At 36.4% G+C, this 22,530-nt stretch overlaps 1 protein-coding gene across 2 annotated transcripts in view; it reads right to left on the reverse strand.

Moving 5' to 3' along the window:
* Positions 1 to 22,530, reverse strand: part of INTS8 (integrator complex subunit 8) — a 60,068-nt gene that overhangs the window by 24,981 nt on the left and 12,557 nt on the right. For both annotated transcript variants that reach the window (XM_026013783.2, XM_072734297.1), the window contains exons 8-16: positions 22,014 to 22,169; positions 19,627 to 19,727; positions 19,060 to 19,201; positions 13,525 to 13,595; positions 12,989 to 13,164; positions 11,658 to 11,791; positions 9,908 to 10,018; positions 5,808 to 6,009; positions 1,803 to 1,924 (exon numbers count right to left, since the gene is read on the reverse strand). In XM_026013783.2, coding sequence (XP_025869568.1) covers positions 1,803 to 1,924; positions 5,808 to 6,009; positions 9,908 to 10,018; positions 11,658 to 11,791; positions 12,989 to 13,164; positions 13,525 to 13,595; positions 19,060 to 19,201; positions 19,627 to 19,727; positions 22,014 to 22,169 — 1,215 coding nt within the window. The remainder of the gene's footprint in view (positions 1 to 1,802; positions 1,925 to 5,807; positions 6,010 to 9,907; positions 10,019 to 11,657; positions 11,792 to 12,988; positions 13,165 to 13,524; positions 13,596 to 19,059; positions 19,202 to 19,626; positions 19,728 to 22,013; positions 22,170 to 22,530) is intronic.

Raw genomic sequence — 22,530 nt, forward strand, 5'->3', positions numbered from 1 at the left:
TAAAGAAAAAAAAAAAAAGCCTTGGGCCCAAATCAGTTGAATTCCATAAACATCTATGTGTGGGAACCAAACAAAGCACTGAGAATATAGAAAGTAAGTATCTAGATTATACAGGTCCAGTGCAACAAAAATGTATGTCCATGGTGCAAAAGTAGCAGGGCCAGTGGCACAGTTCAAAGGTAATAAGAGGAGAAAGTGATTTACTCATTTGCAGAGAAAGGAATAAGGCAAAGCTTCGAAGAAGCCACACCAACAGGCAGAAGTGGACGGGGCACCCTGGCTAAGCGACCAAATGGCACATGCTTACATGCAGAGGCAGAGAAAGCATCCGGTGTACAGAGCCCTGGAAGTACTCAGAGTACTCTGGTACTGCCAGCACAGAACCGGTGTGACCAAGGAGCAGGAACCAGCAGACTGAGGAAGAAGCACCTATACCTTAAGGCCTTGTAGGCCACACTCAAAAGACATAGGTCTTTGTCCTATGCTACTACTATTACCACCAAGCCCTCCTCCTCCTCCTATTAGCTAGTCTCTAACAACCCACGCGTCCATCAGTCCTGTGCACTTTCCAATATACCACACTGCCTCCTATCCTCATCCAAGAGGGAGACTGTATAGTTTCATACTATTTCAAAAGATCACATTTTAGTTACATGCTTAATTAAGATTATTCCCTTTCCTTTTTATGATTAACAGAATATTCAAATTAAAAAAAAAAAACAGGAAAAATAAAACTGATAAAAATCACCTAATATTCCACTATCCAGAGATAATGACTGCTAATATCCTTCCAGACTTTTCCCTTCCCATGTCTATCCATGTCCCACGCCAAATTCCAAGTTTGGAAACTGCTCCAAATTATAGTATTTTCAAAACAAAGTCCCTTACTCTAGACTTCTTTCTCTGACAAGGGAGCAAGGCGCCAACTAGGGAAGGTGCCACACAAACCCTAAGCAGATGAGATGATGAAATGCTTCAATGACTCTTCAGCAAGGTCACCAGATATCCCTCCTTCTTCTGGACCAGATCAAGGAGACTGCAGGAAGCAGTGGGAGAACTCAGCCCAAAGTCAGGCAACTTGCAGCACAATATCCTGTGCCCTTGTATACAGCAAGCCATCAAACACACACCCAGGTCCACCGAAGCACAGCTCCCCAGAACTCATTGCTGAGAGAAGCAAAGAAAAAGCTACTGTCCTGAGCAACAAGCTAGGATCATAAAAGGAAATATCTTGGAACAAAACGGTTCTCTCTGAGACCTTATTAAAGACCAAGACTACGGGGCATAATCAGACAAATACTCTAGATATGAGGTAATGACGTTACAGAAAGTTCACTAAAAAAGCAGATATAATCCAATGTCTAAAATTTCAAAGAGAAGGATGATTCAAATTATGACAATAAATTTTAGGAACAAAAGGAAGAAAAACTTTACAAAAGAAATAAGTAAACCTTCAGAGGGTTGAAATGAGCTCAGTTTTTAAAAGGACATACATGAAATTAGGAGGAAAAAACAAAGTAAAAAAGTGACAAGAGTCTTGTGCCTGGGTGGCTCAGTCAGTTAAGCGTCGGCCTTCAGCTCAGGTCATGATCATCCCAGGGTCCTGGGATCAAGCCCCGCAGGAGGCTCCCAGCTCAACAGGGAGTCTGCTTCCCCCTTTTCTCTCTCCCTCCACCTCTTTGACCTGCTTTTGCTTGCTCTCTCTCAAATAAATAAAATCTTAAAAAAAAAAGAAAATCTAAAGAAACAGGTACAATAATCTCATCCTAATAATCCTTTTGTTTAGATTAAACACAAGTTACCTTTACATATGGATTATTCTGAAGCAGAAATGCAGGAACTTGCAGTGTAAGGTATTCATTTTCCCTCCAGTTTAACATAAAAGCAACACACTCCTCAGCAATAACTTGACGAAGAGGAATATCTAAAAAAGAGGAAAACAGTCGGAGTTACCATCATAACATTAAAATGAGAACAAAACAAATACGTACTAAGATTTCAGTTAAACAAATTAAAAAGTATCTGTAGATGAAAAAATAGAAAAATTCTAAAGTTTTACATTTCTTCCAGCAAAAGACTGCATGGTCCTACTAATCAACAAAATCATCTGCTAAGAATATTTTACATGCCCAACGCCCTCCTGAGGAAGTTCACAGTACCTGTCCTCTAGAAACTTGTAATTCAAGTGAGCAGAGAACACACAAAAAAGTACATTGGTACATACAGTATAAACTTTTAGCACATTAAGAGCACAGAAATAGCTAAAACACAGAATTGTAACAACTCTGAGTAAACGTAGTTTAAATATTTCTGATTAAAATGTAATAAATACTCCTAAGAAACAAGTCATTCACTTTCAAAAAATACTGACTATACCAAAAACAATTTTAAATAAAAAGTAACGAGACCCCCTCCAAAAAAAAAAAAAAAAACCCAGAATTGTTTTGAACAAGAAAAGGAACTGTTTTGCACATAATTTCCTTTGAAATAATTATTAAATATACCTTAATATAAAATAGGTTACAAATGTTCATAGCTCAAAGTATATACCATTCAGGTTTTAATGTACTTCAGCAAAAAGAAAAAAAAAATCAAAAGAATGCTAAATAACCATGTTAACTGAAAACAGAGCTATTAAATGTCTTGAGTACCTATATTTTCATCTTTCTAAACAAGACAGCCTGTGGCTCTTTATTTCTCACCTTACCCAAAAAGGATTTGAAATGAAAAAGAGTGGCAAAGGAACACAGCAAAATAAATTATACATTATTTGTATCACTGTCAAAAACAAACAAACAAACAAACAAACAAACAAAAAACCAGAAGTGAAAGCAGTATCCCCAACGCATGCCTATCACTGAGTTCAAGATCACACAGCATTCGGCTCCAAGGCTTCCTTTATTCACCCAGCACTCTTCAATAAAAGAACTAACAAAGGTTCTTAAAAATAAATCAGAATCTAGGGAGAATTCTGATACAGGCTGAAAAGCAGTAATTTGAAGATTTAATTTCCTTGTAGGCATCTCAATGCAATTAATCATTATCTCTAAATGTAGAGTCCTATGCTACAACAGGAACCCAGAGCAGGCCTAGAATTCAATTTTTCTGAAATCTAAGGAACATAACAGGACAAGTATCTCAATAGAACGTTACCTAAAATACAAAGATATTAAAAGTTGAGGAATTTCAGGCACCTGGGTGGTTTGGTCAGTTGTAGCGTCCAACTCTTGATTTCAGCTGAGGTCATGATCCCAAGGTTGTGGGATCGAGTTCCATGTTGGGCTCCAGGCTCAGGTGGGAGTCTGCTTAAGATTCTCTCCCTCCCTCTCCCTCTGCCACCCCCCACTTGCATGCACACTCACATGCTCTCTAAAATGTCTTTTTTTAAAAAATTAATAAAAGGAGGAAAATTCCTCCCATAATACATTACTGGTTTTAGAATAATTAATCTGTAGCCCTTATTTATAAACAGAAGGATGGATCTGTTGTCCATTAACATCACTCCCAAATCCTGATAGAGCCAGGCCAATCCACATTAACACCCTCTTTTACAGAGGGCATGCATCTAATTTGATCAAAATTGACCCAATATCACCAGGGAACAATTTTTTTTTCCTTAAAAGAAGAGGGAGGAGGGTCACCTGGGTGGTATAGTTTATCAGGCCTCCAACTCCTGATTTCAGCTGAGGTCATGCATCTGCATCAGGGGACTGAGCCTGTGCTGGGCTCTCCTTCTCCCCACCCTACTGCCCCCTCAACCTACAGGCTCTCACAAAAGAATAAACCTTAAAAAAAAAAAAAAAAAAAAAGAGGGAGGAAAAGGCAGAGGACACCTTTTTGTACCCCTCCCCCTCCCGACCCATGGAGAGACCCGACTCTCACAGTGGCAGTGGAGTGCAGAGCTGTCAAACATCAGAGCCAGGTATCTGCTGAACCCAGGGACCTTAGTCTGTAACTGAGGCTTGAATACCAGGAACTGAGTCTGTGCTTGCTCCTCCTAACAATAAAGGATATGCTTGCCTTTCCATTTTAAACACTATTTGTAACACAAACTAAGGGACAAGCACCTGAACATCCAACAAGAACTTACATAAATTATGTTCAGTCCTAGGAGTCTTAGACCAAAAACAGAAAAAGTGGTATGAATTCCAAACCACTTAAAGGTCAAAAACGTACTACAAATAGACCTGTGCTTATTTAAAGGCATTTCCATCCCTTTCAAAGATTAAGAACAGAGGCTTAACCTGGACTGATGGGTTCAATTATGTCCCTTACTGCATGACTTTGGCCAAATTCCTTAACCTCTCTGCACCTGTTTCCTGACTTATGAACAGGAATAATTAAAGTAGCTACAGGAATAATTAAAGTAGCTACTTCACAGACCTGCCACCAGGACTAAATGAGTTATGCACCTAAAGCTCTTAGAATAGCTGATGCGTGCAGCTAACACTCAACAATGTTAGAATTTTTAAAAATTCCTTTTCCTTTCAGAGAAATCATACAAAAAATCAAACTTCCATCTTATTTAAAACACACACACATACACAGCATGTGTCAGTTGATAATACCAGTATGAGATCAATTTTTTTTTAACATTTTTATTTATTTATTTATTTATTTCAGAGAAAGAGTGTGAGAGAGGCAAGCAGGAGCAGGGAAACTGATGAGGGGCTCAATCCCAGAACGCCAGGATCATGACCAGAGCCGAAGGCAGACACTTAATCGACTGAGCTACCCACGTGCCCCATGGATCAATTCGTAAGACATTAAAGGGCACTGACGCATTAAAACTCATATAGTGCTAAAAAGTTGTATTATCTCCTAGAAATCAGAATGTTTATCCAAAAGACTCAAAAGCCAAAAGCCATTTTTGTTTTGGCACATTACTAATACCTTCCTTTACACTTCAATTTTATAGCTTTAAATGTGTACAGTATGTTTTAATTGCTCTAAATATTAGTAAAAGATGTATAATTAAGAAACTGCTTTAATTAAGCAAGATTTACACACAACAGAGATAGTTTATACAATAAGCTCCTTTTCCTAACAACATAGTTACAACTGGTCACACAAGGTCTGTTCCTAAAGTGACAGGCGAGTTCTTGACCCACTGGCAATCTGATTTCTGTGACGGTAATGAGGAATCAAACATTCAACCTATACTTACTAGAACATTTTAATTCTTTGTTAAAAGAGTATCTTAAAATTGCCATATAGTTTTATACTTCACTGAACAGTGTTTCCTCAATATTCATTTCCACCTGAGACCTGAGTTTCCTCACTTGGAAAGAGGGTGTTCACAGATATACTTAGTTAAGATGACATCATACAGAATTAGGACAGACCCTAAATCCAATGACTGTTGCGTTCGTAAGAGGACACACACACACCCCTCCCCCAAAGACACACTGGGAAGGCCACGTAACAAAGGAGGCAGAGACAGAGTGTGAGGCGCTAGGCCAAGGAATGCCCAAGACTGCTGGGAGCCACCTGAAGCTAGAAAAAGCTTCAAAGAGAGTGTGGCCCTGCAGACACCTTGATATCAGGTGTCTAGTCTCCAAAAATGTGAGAGAATAAACTTCTGTTTTAAATCATCTAGCTTGTGGTACTTTGTTACGGTAATCTTAGGAAATGGAATAGTTTCCCTACATTATCCTCAATGTTTAAGAGATGTCTACACCTGATTTCTGTTCTAGGAGAGCAGTAACTTTTTTTAAAGATGGCAAAAAGCCAAGAACATGTTAAGACTCTTCCCTACAATTACTTAAGTAGCACATTTCTGAAATTTGACTTTGTGAACGTCTTACCAGGAAGCCTCATTTCCAGATATCCCCGCACCCTACTAATAAGATCAGAAGGAGGCCTCTCTCCTGATTGCCCTGTTCCAGCTTCATGTGTATGAATATCCAAAAGCAGCATCTCATTCAGCATGACCTGACGAAGTTTCGGTGAGAACTCTGTCACCAATTCCAAACAAGCAGCAAACAGCTGTTTGGCATGGGAAAAGTCCTATAGAAAGAAATAACAGATCACTGGCTCACCTTTCCTATAGAATCAAAAAATGTACATGAGTACAGAACAAAAAATTCATTTAAATGGTTTACACTGATTATCCTGGAGAATGAAGCCAGATTATCTTTTATCATCTGTGTCACTGATTTATTCCAATACATACTTAATTCTTTTGTAATTAAAATCCAATAAACAGTATAAAAACATGCTATATTATTAAACAAGTTGTACATAAATTGTAACCAAAAAAGCTTTTATAGAACTTACATATTATATACACATCATATACATATATTTTATATATATAACTTATATATATTATACACACACACATAATACATACATACACATAAATTATACAGATTTTAAACATATATATGTATAAACAGAATACATACAGATTCTGTGACAAGTACCCTACTATACCTAGGCTATACATTCTTCAACAAGGTTTCACATTCTAAAATCTTTGCACACACCCCTTACTAGTTCACATCATTGGCTAATAAATCAAATAAATACACTACAATCCAACCCTTTTCTTACATATCTGCTACTAATTTTTTCAAAGAGAAGTCTTCATTCATTTTGTCTTCCACCATGCCTCCTTGACTCCTATCCTCAAGACAATGAAGAAATAATTCTTACTAAATGACGATCTTCTCATTGTGCAACCTACTGACCACTTTTCAGTTATCTTACAATGCTTGAGGGCTGCAATCACAGGGCTGCCCACTCCCTTGTTCTTGACATTCTCTCCATTCCCTTGGCTATTATGACTTGACCTCGGTCTGGTCCTCATACCCACCATGCCACTGTTAAAAAAAAAAAAAGCTTCCTGGGATTTTGATTCAGATTGTAATGAGTCTCTCTGTAAATCAATTTGGGGACAATTGATGGCCTTAGTATGTTTTTTAATCCATGACCTTAGTATATTTTCATTTATTTAGGTCTGCATTTATTTATATTTTTGTCTCATCAAGTTCTATAATTTTAAGCTTATAAATCTTGCATGTATTTTGTTAGATTTATCCCTAAATGTATGTATGTTTTAAAATAAAAAATAGTGTAATTCATTTTTTTTAAAAGATTTTATTTATTTATTCATGAGAGACACAGAGAGAGAGAGAGGCAGAGACCTAGGCAGAGGGAGAAGCAGGCTCCATGCAGGGAGACATGGCATCCAAAGCAGAAAGCTAAGTATTGTTTTCCATTGTTTTTTCCCTCCCTCTTGCCTTCTCATCGCACATCAATAAGCAATCAATTCTAGATTTTACCTCCTAATGTTTCCCTCTGTTTTCTTTTATCCTTTCTAATACTTGTGCCACTTACTAGCTGTGTGACCTTGGACAATACCTTTGACTCTGATTTCCCACCTACAAAACTGAGCTAACACCTTCTACACAGTTTGTGTGTATGTGTGAAGAATAAATGAAAGAATAAATATGTATGAAAACTGCAGAATAATCTGTGTGCCCAATAAACGTTAGTTATTTTAGGCATGGAAAAAGAAAAGCTGCCAATGACAAGCCGCCTATTATAAATTTTTCAACAGCTCCACAATTATACAGAGCTGTATAGTCCAATATGGTAGCCACTAGCTATATGTGGCTACTGAGCATGTGAACTGTGACCAGTCCAAACTGGTTATTTTATTTTACACTTGAGGTGTAAAATACTACATTTTGAATGAAAACCTAGCACACACATTAGAAAAAAAAATCTAGTGTTAGTCTAGAAATAGTTCTCAAACCTTAGCATGCATCAAAATGGAGGGCCTATTAAAACAGAACTGCTGGTCCTCATCCCCAATTTCTGACTCAGCAGGTCAAGAGTGGGACCCAATATTTAGCATTTCTAACAAGTTCCCAAATGTGGCCAATTCTGCTGGTGTGGCAACCATGCTTTGAAGGACCTCTGGTTTATAGCACTATCTACTAAAGGTTCTTTGCTCACTACCCTCTTAAAAACAGTTTTACATAAAAATTTCTATCAGAAATTGAATATTTAACCTCAGAAATATTTCTGGAGGGAGAGTTTAAGGAGAAGCTAAAGTGTAGCAAAAATACAGACTTTCTGAATAAATGAATTACACAGGATGCCTGGGTGGCTCAGCAGTTTAGCGTCTGCCTTTGGCTCAGGTCGTGATCCCAGAGTCCTGGAATCGAGCCCCAAATCAGTCTCCCTGCATGGAGCCTGCTTCTCCCTCTGCCTAGGTCTCTGCCTCTCTCTCTCTCTGTGTCTCTCATGAATAAATAAATAAAATCTTTTAAAAAAAATGAATTACACTATTTTTTATTTTAAAACATACATACATTTAGGGATAAATCTAACAAAATACATGCAAGATTTATAAGCTTAAAATTATAGAACTTGATGAGACAAAAATATTAATAAATGCAGACCTAAATAAATGAAAATATACTAAGGTCATGGATTAAAAAACATACTAAGGCCATCAATTGTCCCCAAATTGATTTACAGAGAGACTCATTACAATCTGAATCAAAATCCCAGGAAGCTTTTTTTTTTTAAGTAAACAATGAAAAGCTGATTCTAAAATTTATATTAAAAAGCAAAGAGAAGGGTACCTGGCTAGCTCAGTAGGTAGAGCATGTGACTCTGATCTCTGGATCATTTGAGCCCCACAATGGGTGGAGAGATTACTTAAAAATCTTAAGAATGAATGAATGAATGAATAAATAAATAAATAAAAGAGGGAAGGAAGAGGGGTGCACCTGGCTGGCCCAGTCAATACAGCATCTGACGCCTGTGATCTTGGATTGGAAAGATCAAAAGCCTCACATTCAGCAGAGTTTATATAAATCTTTATTAAAAATAATAAAATTCAAAGCAAAAGACCTAGAATATCCAAAGTGATTCTGAAGTACAATAAAACTGGAGGCCTTGACAGCACTTGGTTTCAAAACTTACTATAAAGCTAAAGTATAGCTCTTGTCCCACCTTTCTAAAATAAGCTCCAGAGTTGGGCTCCCTGTTCAGCAGGGAGTCTGCTGCTTCCTCTCCCCACCTCCCACTTGTGCTCTCTTTCACAAGCTCTCTCTCAAATAAAATCTTAAAAAAAAAAACAAAGTAAGCTGGAAAAGGAAAATTGTGAAAAGAGAATAGAACGTGGAGAAAGAACAGGGCATGTTACCTCTAACAGTATTTCAGGTGATTTCTGTAACGGCTGCACCTAACTTCCTCCTCTAGCCTCATCACAGCCTCACCGCGCACACCAGTGGCACTCTACCATCAGCTTACTCCTGCCAATCCGCATGTATACCATCCTATTTCTTATCTTTGAGCTTTTCCATGATGCCATCCCTTTTACCTCGCTAACTTATTCAAGCCTTGAGGTTTATTTAGCTCAGGATTTCTGCCTGAACTAAGTTTGGAAATGTCATCTTTAACCTGCCTATAAAATTTTCTGTACTAATACTTGCACAATTATACCATCTTAAATCATTTATTTAACATTTCACTTACATCTCAACTTCCCAAATACACTACAAAGTCCTTATGTAAAATAAATTACAAAAGTGATTTTAAGAGATTTGGAACACAATTTTACTAACAGAATCCTAAAGATACAATCAATAATTTTTCATGGTCTCTATATTTTTAAAAAGGAATGGAGCAGTATCCATATATCCAAGACTCCAGTTATCAAGGTGAAGGAAAAAGAATGAACTACAACCCCTTTAAAATATCTTTTTGGAGAAAAAGAAAAACATTTTAGGCCTAGAACTATATTTTAAGATCAAGGAAATATAGGAAATTCTGATTCCTGGGTTTTATGGTAAAATTAATAATGCTTTTTTTTTCCAAGGTCAGACTCTGGCTGAATATAAAGCATATTCTTAACCAGCAGTTAATGTACACTTTTACTCACCTTAACAGTACTGCAGTGTAAACCTTTGGCCATGAGAATGTAAACCAAATCTCTTGTTAAATTGTCTTTAATTCCCAGGATAACCCCACTATAAACAGAAGGTACCTCCCACTAGGAAAGAGAAAAATATATAAATATACACACATAAACACACACACAGTCATATCTAGAGAAGAATCTTTCAATAATCTTCAATCACATTTAAAATGGTCATGCAAAGGTCACCTTTATAGAGAAAGAAAAATGACAGCAATAATGAAATGTTAATCAAAATGAACTGTAAGCCAATATTAATTTAAATGGACTGGAACTTCCTAAAGGACAGTCTATAGAAAAAGAAGAAAAAAAAAAACCCCTAGGAGTATATAGATATATTTTTATGTGATCTTCACCACAATACTCTGAAGTAGGTACAATTATCCTCATTTTACAGATAAGAAAAGCAAAGTGCACAAATGTTAAGTAACTTGCCCAAGATTGATTCTATAGCTAGTAAGTATAGAAGCTGGGATTTAAACTCAGGCAGTAAGATCAGAACTCTCCAACTATTATACTTCCTAATCTATAAAAATGAGTACTACTAGCATCAACACTGATGTTCAGGGAAGTTTTTCATTTTACTGCACTTCCATGTTCAAACCCCATAAAATGTACATAACTTTCTGGCTGCTTTTTTACTTACACTTTTAGCAGACAAGTATACAGTAAGTTAGAAGTACTGCCATAGTACTTTGATTTCTCCCACATCTATGTGCTATCTCCTTTGTACCTTAGTTACATTCCACTGAAATAGTGTTCTAAAAGTTATTTTCATTTGCACTTTGCATGCAGAAAAGCTTTTAAATAAATAAACTCAGAAATAGGTAAGTCCATTAGCTGGGCATTTTTAAATGAACATACAAAGCCAAAAACTTCCTAGAAGTAAGTTTTTATGAATCAATTTCAATCTGCAGGCAAATACTCTGTAAGCACATAGCAAAGCAGCTACAGACTACATAGAAAATATTCCTTATACATATACTTACAGCTACATTTAAAGTATTTGGAGATGCTATGACAATAAATAGAATATAAATTTATTTTAAAAGTTACAGACTTAATCACTTTTCTTCTCAGCTTTTTGGCTAAGATCAGACTTACAAGTATCCTTTTTGACATTTTGTATAATCTCCATCAGTCATGTTCAAAGTGCATTTTGTCACGTGAAAGCCCTAACATTATTGAGCAAACAGGGTCTTTATTCTAAAAAAGGTCAGAGAATAACTCTTCTATTAAATTACATCAGAGGAGCATGTGGATGGCTCAGTTGGTTACGCATCTGAATTCTGCTCAGGTCATAATCTCAGGGTCCTAAGATGGGCTCTGCATTGGGCTCTTCCAAGCTCAGAAGGAGTCTGCTCTTCCCTCTCTCTCTCTGCCCATTCCCCCACTGGTACTCTCTGTCTCTCAAAATCTTTTTAAAAATAAGTAAATTACAATCAGAAAACAAGTATAACACTTTTTTTTTTTTTTTTTTTTTTTTAGTATAACACTCTTATCTCTTTTTTTTTAAGATTTTATTTATTTGAGATAGCACATGCGCAGGCACATGAGTTCCAAGAGGGGCAGAGGGAGAAACAGACTCCCCACCAACCATGGAGCCCAAATGGGGCTCGACCCCAAGATCATGACCTGAGCTGAAGGCAGATGCTGAACTGAGGCACCCAGGTGCCCCCTTCTTATCCACTCTTGAAAAAGTGTTATTTCTAACCTTGTTAGACACTGTCCAGAACTGGCGCTCTGAAGTCATGCCATGTAATTCAATTAAAATCTGTCGAATCCTCCAGGGATCCACTGATAATATCAGCTGATGCTCCAACTGACCAATGTTGACACTTGCTGAAGCTAAGAAGAGATTTCTATTTCAATAATAATTTAAAGAAACAATCCTACAAATATGAGAATGATAATTTGTTGAGAGAAATTGTATGTTTAAGTATTATATCTCTAAGTGAAAAACAGCTCTCATTTTCAGAACTCATTCATTCAACACAATGTAAATTTTATCCTCATACAGAAAACCTAACAATTTGTATTAAGCCTGTATTTAATAAATAAATAAAATATAAACAGATAAAAATCAGTAACTGTTCATGGAAAGAACAAGATGGGATATACAGAAAAACTTAAGTTGTGCAGACAGTTTCCTGTCTCAATTTTTATTTGAACATTGGCCCTTTAAAACATACCCTACAGTTTGAAAAGTTTAGATTTAAAAAGTCTCCTACTTTCAAACATAATATGTTAATAAAGGCACATATAAATATTTTTTATTTGTTTTGGTAAATACTAAAAATGTGCTTTTCAAAGGAAGAAGAAAAGAAGGTGGAGGCACCGCCTTCCCAGAAAAACAAAAAGATCATTAAAATCCCTAATTACAACTCAGCTTTCAGATACAGTCTTCATTAATCCATTCTCCGCATTTTAGGTCCTAATGTCATTTTCCTAGTGAGGTTCAAGCAGCTACAATTTTGTTTTGTTAAACCAACTGAATTGTCTCACCTACATTAAGCTCTAAAGCTTATGTTTCTTATTAATGAACAGCACTATATTTTCTATTTTATGTATTCATAAAATAAAAGCAAAAATGGAAGAAAATGATCAAATGAATACGGAAAAAAATGGCAACGTTACTCAAAACTGGTATACTGAGCCAGCAGATACTACAACAGCTCCGCGCTGATGGCTGAAATGCAGGAGAGCCTGTACTCTCTCTGAGTCTCAGGACCCTTTACCACTCCCCTCCCAGCTTTCATTTTTACCTCTAAGAACACAGCAGCAGCAGGAGAATCACCTTGGTATATTTCCCCAGCTAGAATCTTGTATGTAACTAGGCCTCAATCTCCATTAACCATAGACTCAGCAGAGTTCCAGCACTTAACTGCTTAGACAGAAATAGGACTACAGAAGACTAGTAAATTTCTAATTAATTAATGATATAAATTAAAACAAGTGCGAGGGCAACCTCAAATACACTGAGGGGCAAATATAACAGAGGGGCAAAATGTGCCAACATTTTCGCTAGCAGACTAGAGAGCTAACCTGGGATATCATAAAATGAAGTTACAGGTTTAATGCACAGATTTACTCTAGGGGATCTCTTCCTCATCTGATCAACAAGTAGCTTTCGTTCTTCATCTTTCAACAATGTAATGAAAAGCTCATGTGAAGAAATCATGAAAACATACTGCAGATCTTCCAACCCCAGACACACATTCCTAGATCAGTAAAAATATTGTAAAACAAAAAAAGTTTATAATTTAGTTTGGGGAAAACAATCATATTAACCAATCTTTATTAAACCATTTAATAAGCTACCCATTTCATAAACTGTATAATAATATTTGAAATAGATCTTAAAAAATTTTTGGTCCTTATTTAAAATTGTGACATCATGTCCCAATATACAGAAAGAATAACTAATATAAATCCTAAATTTTGTGTCATTATACAAATCTGAACTGTCTCTCAAATGACTACCTGGATATAAGACATGCAGGACAAATACAAAAAGTAATTAAAGTTATTTTTCTCACAGGACTAAAATGAAAGTTAAGGGGGGGAAAAAAATCACTTACTTTAGAAAAGCAGCCATGTTTTCTTTCAAAGAATCTGAAGCTTTTTCTAAATTTACTGATCTTGAACATACCTAGGAATTTGAGTAATTTTTATTTGAATATTGACCCTTTAAAAAACATACCTTACAGTTTGAAAAGTTTAGATTTAAAAACAACCAAATTCTCCTTTTCAGTTACATATCAATCACAGATTTGGCTACGTAACTTAAGATAAGACTGTGACTAAGAACCATTATGGAGAGTGAGTAGAACATGAACATTTCAACAACTGCAGGTATTTATATGAAAAAAGAATAACCTACCTAGCATGGTATAGAGTTCTCCCAAAATGTATAGATTATATTAACCAATTATATGAGGTGATAAATTCTGCCGCAGCTCCAGCCAGAAAAGTGAAAGATTTCACCTGAGATAGCTGAATGATTGGTAATAGCTAAAGTACTGAGAACCAACAATTAAGAAGGTAACAGACGTTTTAAAAATAAACAATGAAATTAAAGAATAACAAAAACTAGTTGTGGAATATTAGTTACCTACAAATAACGATCTCACAATATTCTGACTTTATTCATCAGATTAGGATTTCCTCCAAATATTACTTACATGAAACCAAAATAAAGCAATCACTATAAAAGTCCCTAATATAAGGAAATTGTCAAATACTCTCTAATATGTTAACAAAAAAACACAGAATGTTCACAGCAGCATTATTCATAATAGCCAAGAATTGGAAATAACCCTAAAGTCCATCAACTGATAGACACACAAAATGAGCAACAAATAATGTATCCATTCAATGGAATATTATTCAGCCACAAAAAAATAATGAAGCACTGACAGATGCTACATTATGGATGAATCTTGAAAACATTTAGTAGGGCAGCCCCGGTGGCCTAGCAGTTTAGCACCACCTTTGGCCAAGGGTGTGACCTCGGGGTCCTGGGATCGAGTCCCATGTCGGACTCCCTGCAGGGAGCCTGCTTCTCCTTCCGCCCGTGTCTTTGCCTCTCTGTGTCTCTCAAGAATAAATAAATAAAATCTTTAAAAAAAAAGAAAAAGAAAAGAAAAAAACATTTAGTAAAGGGCGGCAGGGGGGAAGGCCCACATAGGAGTGCGTGAGTGGCTCGGATGGTTGGGTGTCCAGTTCTTGGTTTTGGCTCAGCTCAAGATCTCAGGGTCCTGGGACAGGGCCACAAGTCAGGCTCCACAGTCAGCGTGGAGTCCACTTGGGTTTTGCCCCTCCCCCTGCTCACAATCGCTCTCTAAAATGAATTTTAAAATTAAAAAAAAAAAAAAAAGGACCACATATTATTTTCTTTTATATGAAATGCCCAGAGCAGGCAAATCCAGAGACAAAAGTAGCTTAGTAGTTTCCTGGGGTGAGGGAACTCAAGGAAAATGAAGGAGGACTGTTACTGGGTAAGAAGTTTTGTTGCAGAGTAGAAGAGGGAGGGTGAAAATGTTCTAAAACTGACTGAGGTGGTGGTTGTACAAATCTATGAACATACTAAAAACTAAAAAAAAATAATAATCACTGAATTGTACACTTTTAACGGATGAATAGTATGTGATTATACCTCAATAAAGAGGTTATTAAAAGGAAAAAAAACCGGAGCAGCTGGGTGGCACAGTAAGTTAAGTGTCGGACTCTTGATTTCGACTCAGGTCACAATCTCAAAATGCTGAGATCGAGCCCCACTCCAGCTCCACGCTGGGTGTGGAGCCTGCTTATGATTCTCTCCTCCTACCTCTCTCCCCCTCAAAAGAAAAAAAAAAAAAAGGCAAAAAAGGACAAAGGAAATAAGTTTTCAAGTACTGTGCTCAGAAACAGCATTGTAAATTATGCTCAGATGAATAGATTCCTCTATCAGCATATAGCATATATACATCTTGATGTACAAAATACTCATATTGTAATAATTTTGCTACACACTATAAATTAATAATGATCTTACAATAAGTAACACCTGAATATGCTTTCATGCTACCTTATTCACACATAGTGATGCACTGTATACGTGTCATGAAAATTAGGTAATAGGTGTTAACTTCTGATAAGCAATATAACAAATGTGTTAAGTTCAATTCTTAAAAACAGTTAAAACATGACATACTGGGCATCTATAAATGCTATAAACATTTTATTTCTTTTTAAAGATTTTATTAATTTATTTGAAAGAAAGAGCCTGAGTTAGGGGGTGGAGGGTGAGGGCAAAGGTAGAGGGAGAAGCAGACTCCTTGGATGAGCAGGGAGCTCTGATGTGGGGCTCAATCCCAGGACCCTGAGATCAAGACCTAAGCCAAAGGCAGATGCTTAATTGACTGAGCCACCCAAGCATCCAATGCTGTAAACATTGTTAAAAGCTAATAAACTTAACAACGTAGATTAAGTGGGGGCACCTGGTGGCTTAGTCAAGCATCCAACTCTTGACCTGAGTTGTGAGTTCAAGCCCTGCATTGGGCTCCACACTAGGCATGGAACCTACTTTTTTTTTTTTTTTAAGATTTTATTCATTTATTCATGAGAGAGACACAGAGAGAGAGAGGTGGAGACACAGGCAGAGGGGGAAGCAGGCTCCACGCAGGGAGCCCGACGTAGGACTTGATCCCAGGACCCCAGGATCACACCCCAGGCTGAAGGCAGGTGCCAAACTGCTGAGCCACCCAGAGATCCCCTGGAGCCTACTTTAAAAAATAAATAAATAAAAATAAAAATAAATGGATAAATTCTTAGAAAATTACCTCTTAAAAATAATCAGGAAAAACAGATTACCTCTACATCCATTGAAACTGAAGCAATATCAAAAAAATCTTCCCTCACACAAAAAAATCTCTAGGCCCAAATATTTCATTGGTAAATTCTACCACTTAAAGAAGCATTCATTTTTATGGAAACTTTTCCAGGCAAGGAAAAAAGATACCTCAATTCATTTATGAGGTAACCATGACCAAAACCAAAAGTAGGACATTAAAAAAAAAAAAAAAAATAGATGCCTCAACCTCATACATGTATGTAAAAGACCTTAAAATATTAGCAAACTAAACCCTGCAATATAGATTTTATTTTTTTTTAAGATTTATTTATTTTTATTTGTGATAGACAGAGAGAGAGAAAGAGGCAGAGACCCAGGAGGAGGGAGAAGCAGGCTCCATGCCAGGAGCCTGACGTGGGACTCGATCCCGGGACTCCAGGATCACGCCCTGGGCCAAAGGCAGGCGCCAAACCGCTGAGCCACCCAGGGATCCCCCTGCAATATAGATTTTAAAAAGAGAACATATACCTAAAATGAATATGCTATATGTCCATTATATCTCAACTAAAAAATAAAAAGTTATGACTGGAGTTTACTACAAAGAAGCCAAGGTAGCCTAACACTTAAAATTAACATATTTCTGCAGCCACTGCAGAAGTCAAGATGGAGATTCATCAAAAAATTAAAAACAGAACTACCATGTAATCCTGTAATGGCACTACTGAGTATTTACCCAAAGAATACAAAAACACTGATTCAAAAGGATATACGCACCCCCATATTTACTTCAGCATTTTTTACAACAGCCACATTTTGGAGGCAGCCCAAGTATCCATCGATAGATGAATGGATACAGATGTGTATGCATAAAATAAATAGCCATAAAAAAGAATGAAGTCTTGCCATTTGCAACAACATGGATAGAACAAGAGAGTATAATGTTAAGTGAAAAAAGTCTGTCAGGGAAAGATAAATACCATATGATTTCATTCATATGTAGTATTTAAGAAACAAATGAATGAAAGAAAAAAAAGACCAACCAAAGAGACTCAACTACAGTAAATATCTAGATGACTACTAGAGGGAAGGGAGGCAAGGGAGGCGGGGAATGAAACAGATGAAGAGGATTAAGTCAACACTATCTTGATGAGCACTGAATAACCCATGAATTGTTGAATCACTGTATTGTACACCTGAAATGAATATACCACTGTGTTAATCAGAATTTTTTGAAAATTTAAAAATTGATGTATTTCACCACATACACTAGAGGTGAAAAATTAAATTACAAAGCATCATAATAGAAATACAAAAAGCTTTTAATAAAATCTAAAAATCATTCATGATAAAAAGAAGAAACAGCGGCCCCTGGGTGGCTCAGTGGTTGAGCATCTACCTTCAGCCCAGGTCGTGACCCTGGACTCCCTGCAGGGAGCTTGCTTCTCCCTCTGCCTGTGTCTCTGCCTCTCTCTAAGTGTCCTTCATGAATAAATAAAATCATAAAGAAAAAAAAAACCCTCAACAAAGCCGTTTAAAGGGAGCATACCTCAACATAATAAAGGCCACATATGAAAAATCCATAGCTACCATCATCCTCAATGGTGAAAAGCTGAGAATCTGAGAGTCTTTCCTCTAATGCCAGGAACAAGACAAGGATGTTCATTTTTATCACTTTTATTCAACATAATAATGGAAGTCCTAGCCACAGCAATCAGACAACAAAAAGAAATAAAAGGCATCCAAATTGGTAAGGAAGTAAAACTTTCACTATTTGCAGATGACATGATACTGAATATAGAAAACTCAAAAGACTCCACTAAAAAACTGCTAGAATTGATAAACCAATTCAGTAAACTTCAGTAAAGGAAGATACAAAACTAACCCACAGAAATTTGTTGCATTTCTATACATCAATAAAGAAGCACCAGAAAGAAGAAAACAATCCCATTTATAATTGCACCAAAAATATTAGACACCTAGGAGAATAAACCTAACCAAAAAAAGGTGAAAGACCTGTACTCTAAAAAGTTTAATATATTGATGAAAGAAATTGAAGATGACACAAAGAAATGGAAAGAAATGCTCATGGATTATAAAAACAAGTATTGTTAAAATGTCTATACTACCCAAAGCAATTTACATATTTAATGCAATTCCTATCAAAATACCAACAGCGGGGACCCCTGGGTGACTCAGCGGTTTAGCACCCGCCTTTGACCCAGGGCGTGATCCTGGGGTCCTGGGACTGAGTCCCACATTGGGCTCCCTGCATGGAGTCTGCTTCTCCCTCTGCCTGTGTCTCTGCCTCTCTCTCTCTGTGTCCCTCATGAAAAAAAATTTTTTTTTAAATTGTGCTTTATGTATTTCTCTCAATGTCTATCACATTAAGAGAGTTAAAGAAAGAGGTAGAAAGATCCAATGCAAACACAGATTCTGGAGCTCTCAGGATAGGTCATTGTTACAATTTGGGAACTTTTAGTCAACAGGTGACCCAAACTTTAAATGAGAATTTAAAAATGATATGAGACAATGAAGGAGTCAGAAACAAATGACCATAAACAGAAACACTACAGAGACGTCGATGAAGGATTAAGGAAAACCTAGTAATGGAGAACTATCAAAGAGCTCTAGCAAAGGATAAGGTTGGAGAGCACAGTCCGTCGGGAGTATCAAACATAGCAAGCCAGATGAAGAGAGAAAGGGGGCACCATATTTGGCAACCAAGAGGTCACTGGTAAGCTTATAGCAAAATTATAAATCAAATAGGGAAAAAATATCTTACCTCAAGAAGAAAGTCTATTTTCTCTTTATTAGGTCTAAGAAACAGCTGGTTAAATTGAACACTAATCGCTCTACCTTCCAATATATCACGGACTGTATTACAGGCACAGACTTTAAAACAGATTTCATCTAGAGCTTCATTTCTGTTGAATACAAAAGTATATCTGCTAATATATTCTTTTTAATAAAAGAAAAGCATATATTACAAAACCAAATTCACAAGAATGAGTTATTTATCCTTGGAGGTAAGATTTTAGGTTTAGGTTATTCAAGCATATGTCAAGGGTAGGGATAGAGCAGAAAAGTTTTAAATTTGTCCAGGGACAATTTAGTTACAGCTTAGAAAATAAAACCAAATTCTGCTAATTTTTCCCAAGTGCTTTTAAAATGAGATTAGATGAACATTAAAGTGGTTCCTCTGGCTACACTTATTTCTCATATAATAATAAAACTAAAAGTATTGTCATAGACTTAGAGGGAATTTGGAGGTAGATTTTTGATAAACCCAAAATGCACTCCGCTGTTTTATTCAAAAGTAAGAAAGTAATTCTTCAATTTATTCACTTACCCCTGTTGAGCTTTCTGGAAGAGTTCCCTTAATACTGACTGCCGGAACTGGACAGGTAAACTGAAGGTTAAGTTATCTTCAATGAAAATCTTTACTACATCCTAGAATACAAACATAAAATTGTGTCCAGTTCAATAATCACGGCAAACTTTACTTTAAAAGTCTTTCCAAAAAGAAAAAAAAAAGTCTTTCTATAATGGAAAATATATATTGAAGATAATCACAAGAATATCTTAACCAGGAAAGTCTTTTCTAAAACTTTAAAATAAGACTGAGGATAAAAAAAATAGCCACCCACCCCCCCCAACCCTGCTTTTTTAAATTGAAGATCATGAACCAAAAATGAGAGGTGAAGGAAGAATCAATCAATAAGAAGCAATTCAGGTAGGTTATTAGAAGTTGTAAAAATTCTTTTCATCCATTTAAACATCAGTTCATACAACAAACTTAACAACTACCAAAACAGTTAAGATAACTCAGATGGAAAAAGCATGCAAAGAAACAATTATAATAAACATAAGTGGTTTAAATTATAATAGCTAGTGAATTATAGAAAATACCCACATTATTCCATATAGACTTTGTTTCATGTCTTTAACAAGCAACATAAGAGAAAAAAGAAGTGATAATATAGGGATAGGAAAGAGGATTTCCAGAAACATTAAAGCTAATCAGCTGCTACTACAAAAGTACTGACAAAAGTAATTTCAAAACTATAGAGCAAACACTGTATCACCTCCATAGCAAAACATGAACAATGGCTACAGAGGCAAGACAGCCTCTTCCCACCCGTGAGAAGACACATTTGTTACAGCTGTTCAAATAACTATTTCCATTTACTTCATTTATTTATTGGGCGTTGGTGTAGAGGGAGAAGGAGAGAGAGAATCCCCAAGTAGGCTCCATACCCAGTGCAGAGTTGGAACATGGCTCGGATCTCACAAGCCCAAGATCATGAGCTGAGATGAAATCAAGAGCTGGACGTTTAACTGACTAAGCCACCAAATAACTACTCGATCAGCACAAAAACTACAGTTTACATAAAGAGAAAAAACAGGCTAAATATGATTTCTAAGATATATATATATATATAACTGAAGTGATAAATTTCAGAGTTGCAATTTACTCTTCCTAGCTACTCATTACAATACTTTGATTTACAGATGTTGGCTCTTCATTATATTCACAGGAACATATGCCTATCCCTGAGTAGTATTTCTAAGGTCTCGTTTACATAGGTTTACCACTCCAGGGAGCTTCTTCAAGAGTCTATTATCTTACTATATTAGGGATATATAACTAAAAGACGTTTAAATAAATAAATAAATTCATCTGTACCTAAGAAAGTTTAGTCTTCTTCCCTAGGGCAAAGCAGAATTTGAAAAGGGGGCAGAGGTAGGAGAGGAAGTACTATCCCTTTTCTTCTCCTATTTTCTGTGGGGAAGGAAAAAAAATATCAATTCTATTTAAGAGTGAGCTAAAAAGCTCAGCTAAAAGCCCATTGGTAGAGACAAAACTAAAGATATGCTGTAGCTTTGTCATTTCATGACTCCTACTTTAAGTAACATGAAGCCTTTCCGATAAAGATTTTAAAAGTACAAATGATAATTCCCAAAGATTTTTCATTATAAAACTAAAAATATATACCCAAAGAAGACAATAAAAATATCGAGACTAATTTAACCCTTTCCGTGTGTAAAACTGAGATAACAACCAGGCTCACTGGTAAAGCAAGCTCTGTAAGAGACCATCCAAACCACCAACACCAGCTTGCTCACTTTCTTCTTCAGTCTTAATATTTGTGGTGGCTAGTAAGGCCAGGCTACAGGGCCGTACTTTTAAGTCAGACACAAGACTTAAGGCTCCACAAAACTAACAATTCTCTACCCACAATTTTAAAACTTAAAAGTTCTGTTTACAGAGGTTTTTTTACTTAAGATTTTTAAAAATTTATGTATTCACAAGAGACACTGAGAGAGAGGTAGAGACATAGGCAGAGGGAAAAGCTCCCTGTGGGGAGCCTGACACAGGACTCAATCCCAGGATCCTGAGTCAAAGGCACTCAACCACCGAGCCACCCAGGTGACCCTGCTTAAAGAGTTTAATTTTAAAGAATTTACTTAACAAGGTCAAATTCTATATCCTCAAGAAAGGATATTACCAAAACGAGTCAATATCTGTATAGCGCACCACTTAGTTTATAAACTGTAACTTCCCACTTGATTCTCCTAAGAAGCTTATGCAATGAGTTAATTATTACCACCATTTTAGAGACCAATCTGACTGTGACTTGCCCCAAATCATACAACTGGTAAATGGTGATGCCAGTTGTGTCTGGCTTCCAAAGCTTTTCAACTACCCTATTACATCCCCATCATACATCTTACCTGATAGTTGCCAGATCTCAAACAAATATGGACTTGACTATATGGAGTCAACTGTTGAGATGTACTATCAGAAGAAGGTACAAGAACATCACATGCTTGACAATAGCCTGCTAACCGCTTCTCATCTATGGTACAATGAAGAGATAATGAACCTATCTGTAAAGTAAGAAGTATACATCATTATCCATCAATGTAACAGAAACAACAGTCTAGTACCCACTCAATGCATTTTAACAGTATAAGAAAATGTAATGGAAAATTCAGAGCTGGAGGAATCATAAAAAAAATGAAAAAGCGAAAAAAGTTTAGAGCAAGGGTGAACAAACTACTGTTCACAAGCCAAATGTGGCCTGTGGCCAATTTCTGTATAGCCCTTAAGGTAAGAACCACATGTAAGGTTGTAAAGGAAGGAAACCAAAAAACACAACAAATGAGAATATGCCACATAAACTGAATTTAGCCCACAGAGCCTAAAATAGCTACTATTTGGCCTTTTATAAAAGTTTACGGACTCCTG

The sequence above is a fragment of the Vulpes vulpes genome, chromosome 13, assembly GCF_048418805.1.
Source record: "Vulpes vulpes isolate BD-2025 chromosome 13, VulVul3, whole genome shotgun sequence".
NCBI classification, from domain to species: Eukaryota; Metazoa; Chordata; class Mammalia; order Carnivora; family Canidae; genus Vulpes; species Vulpes vulpes.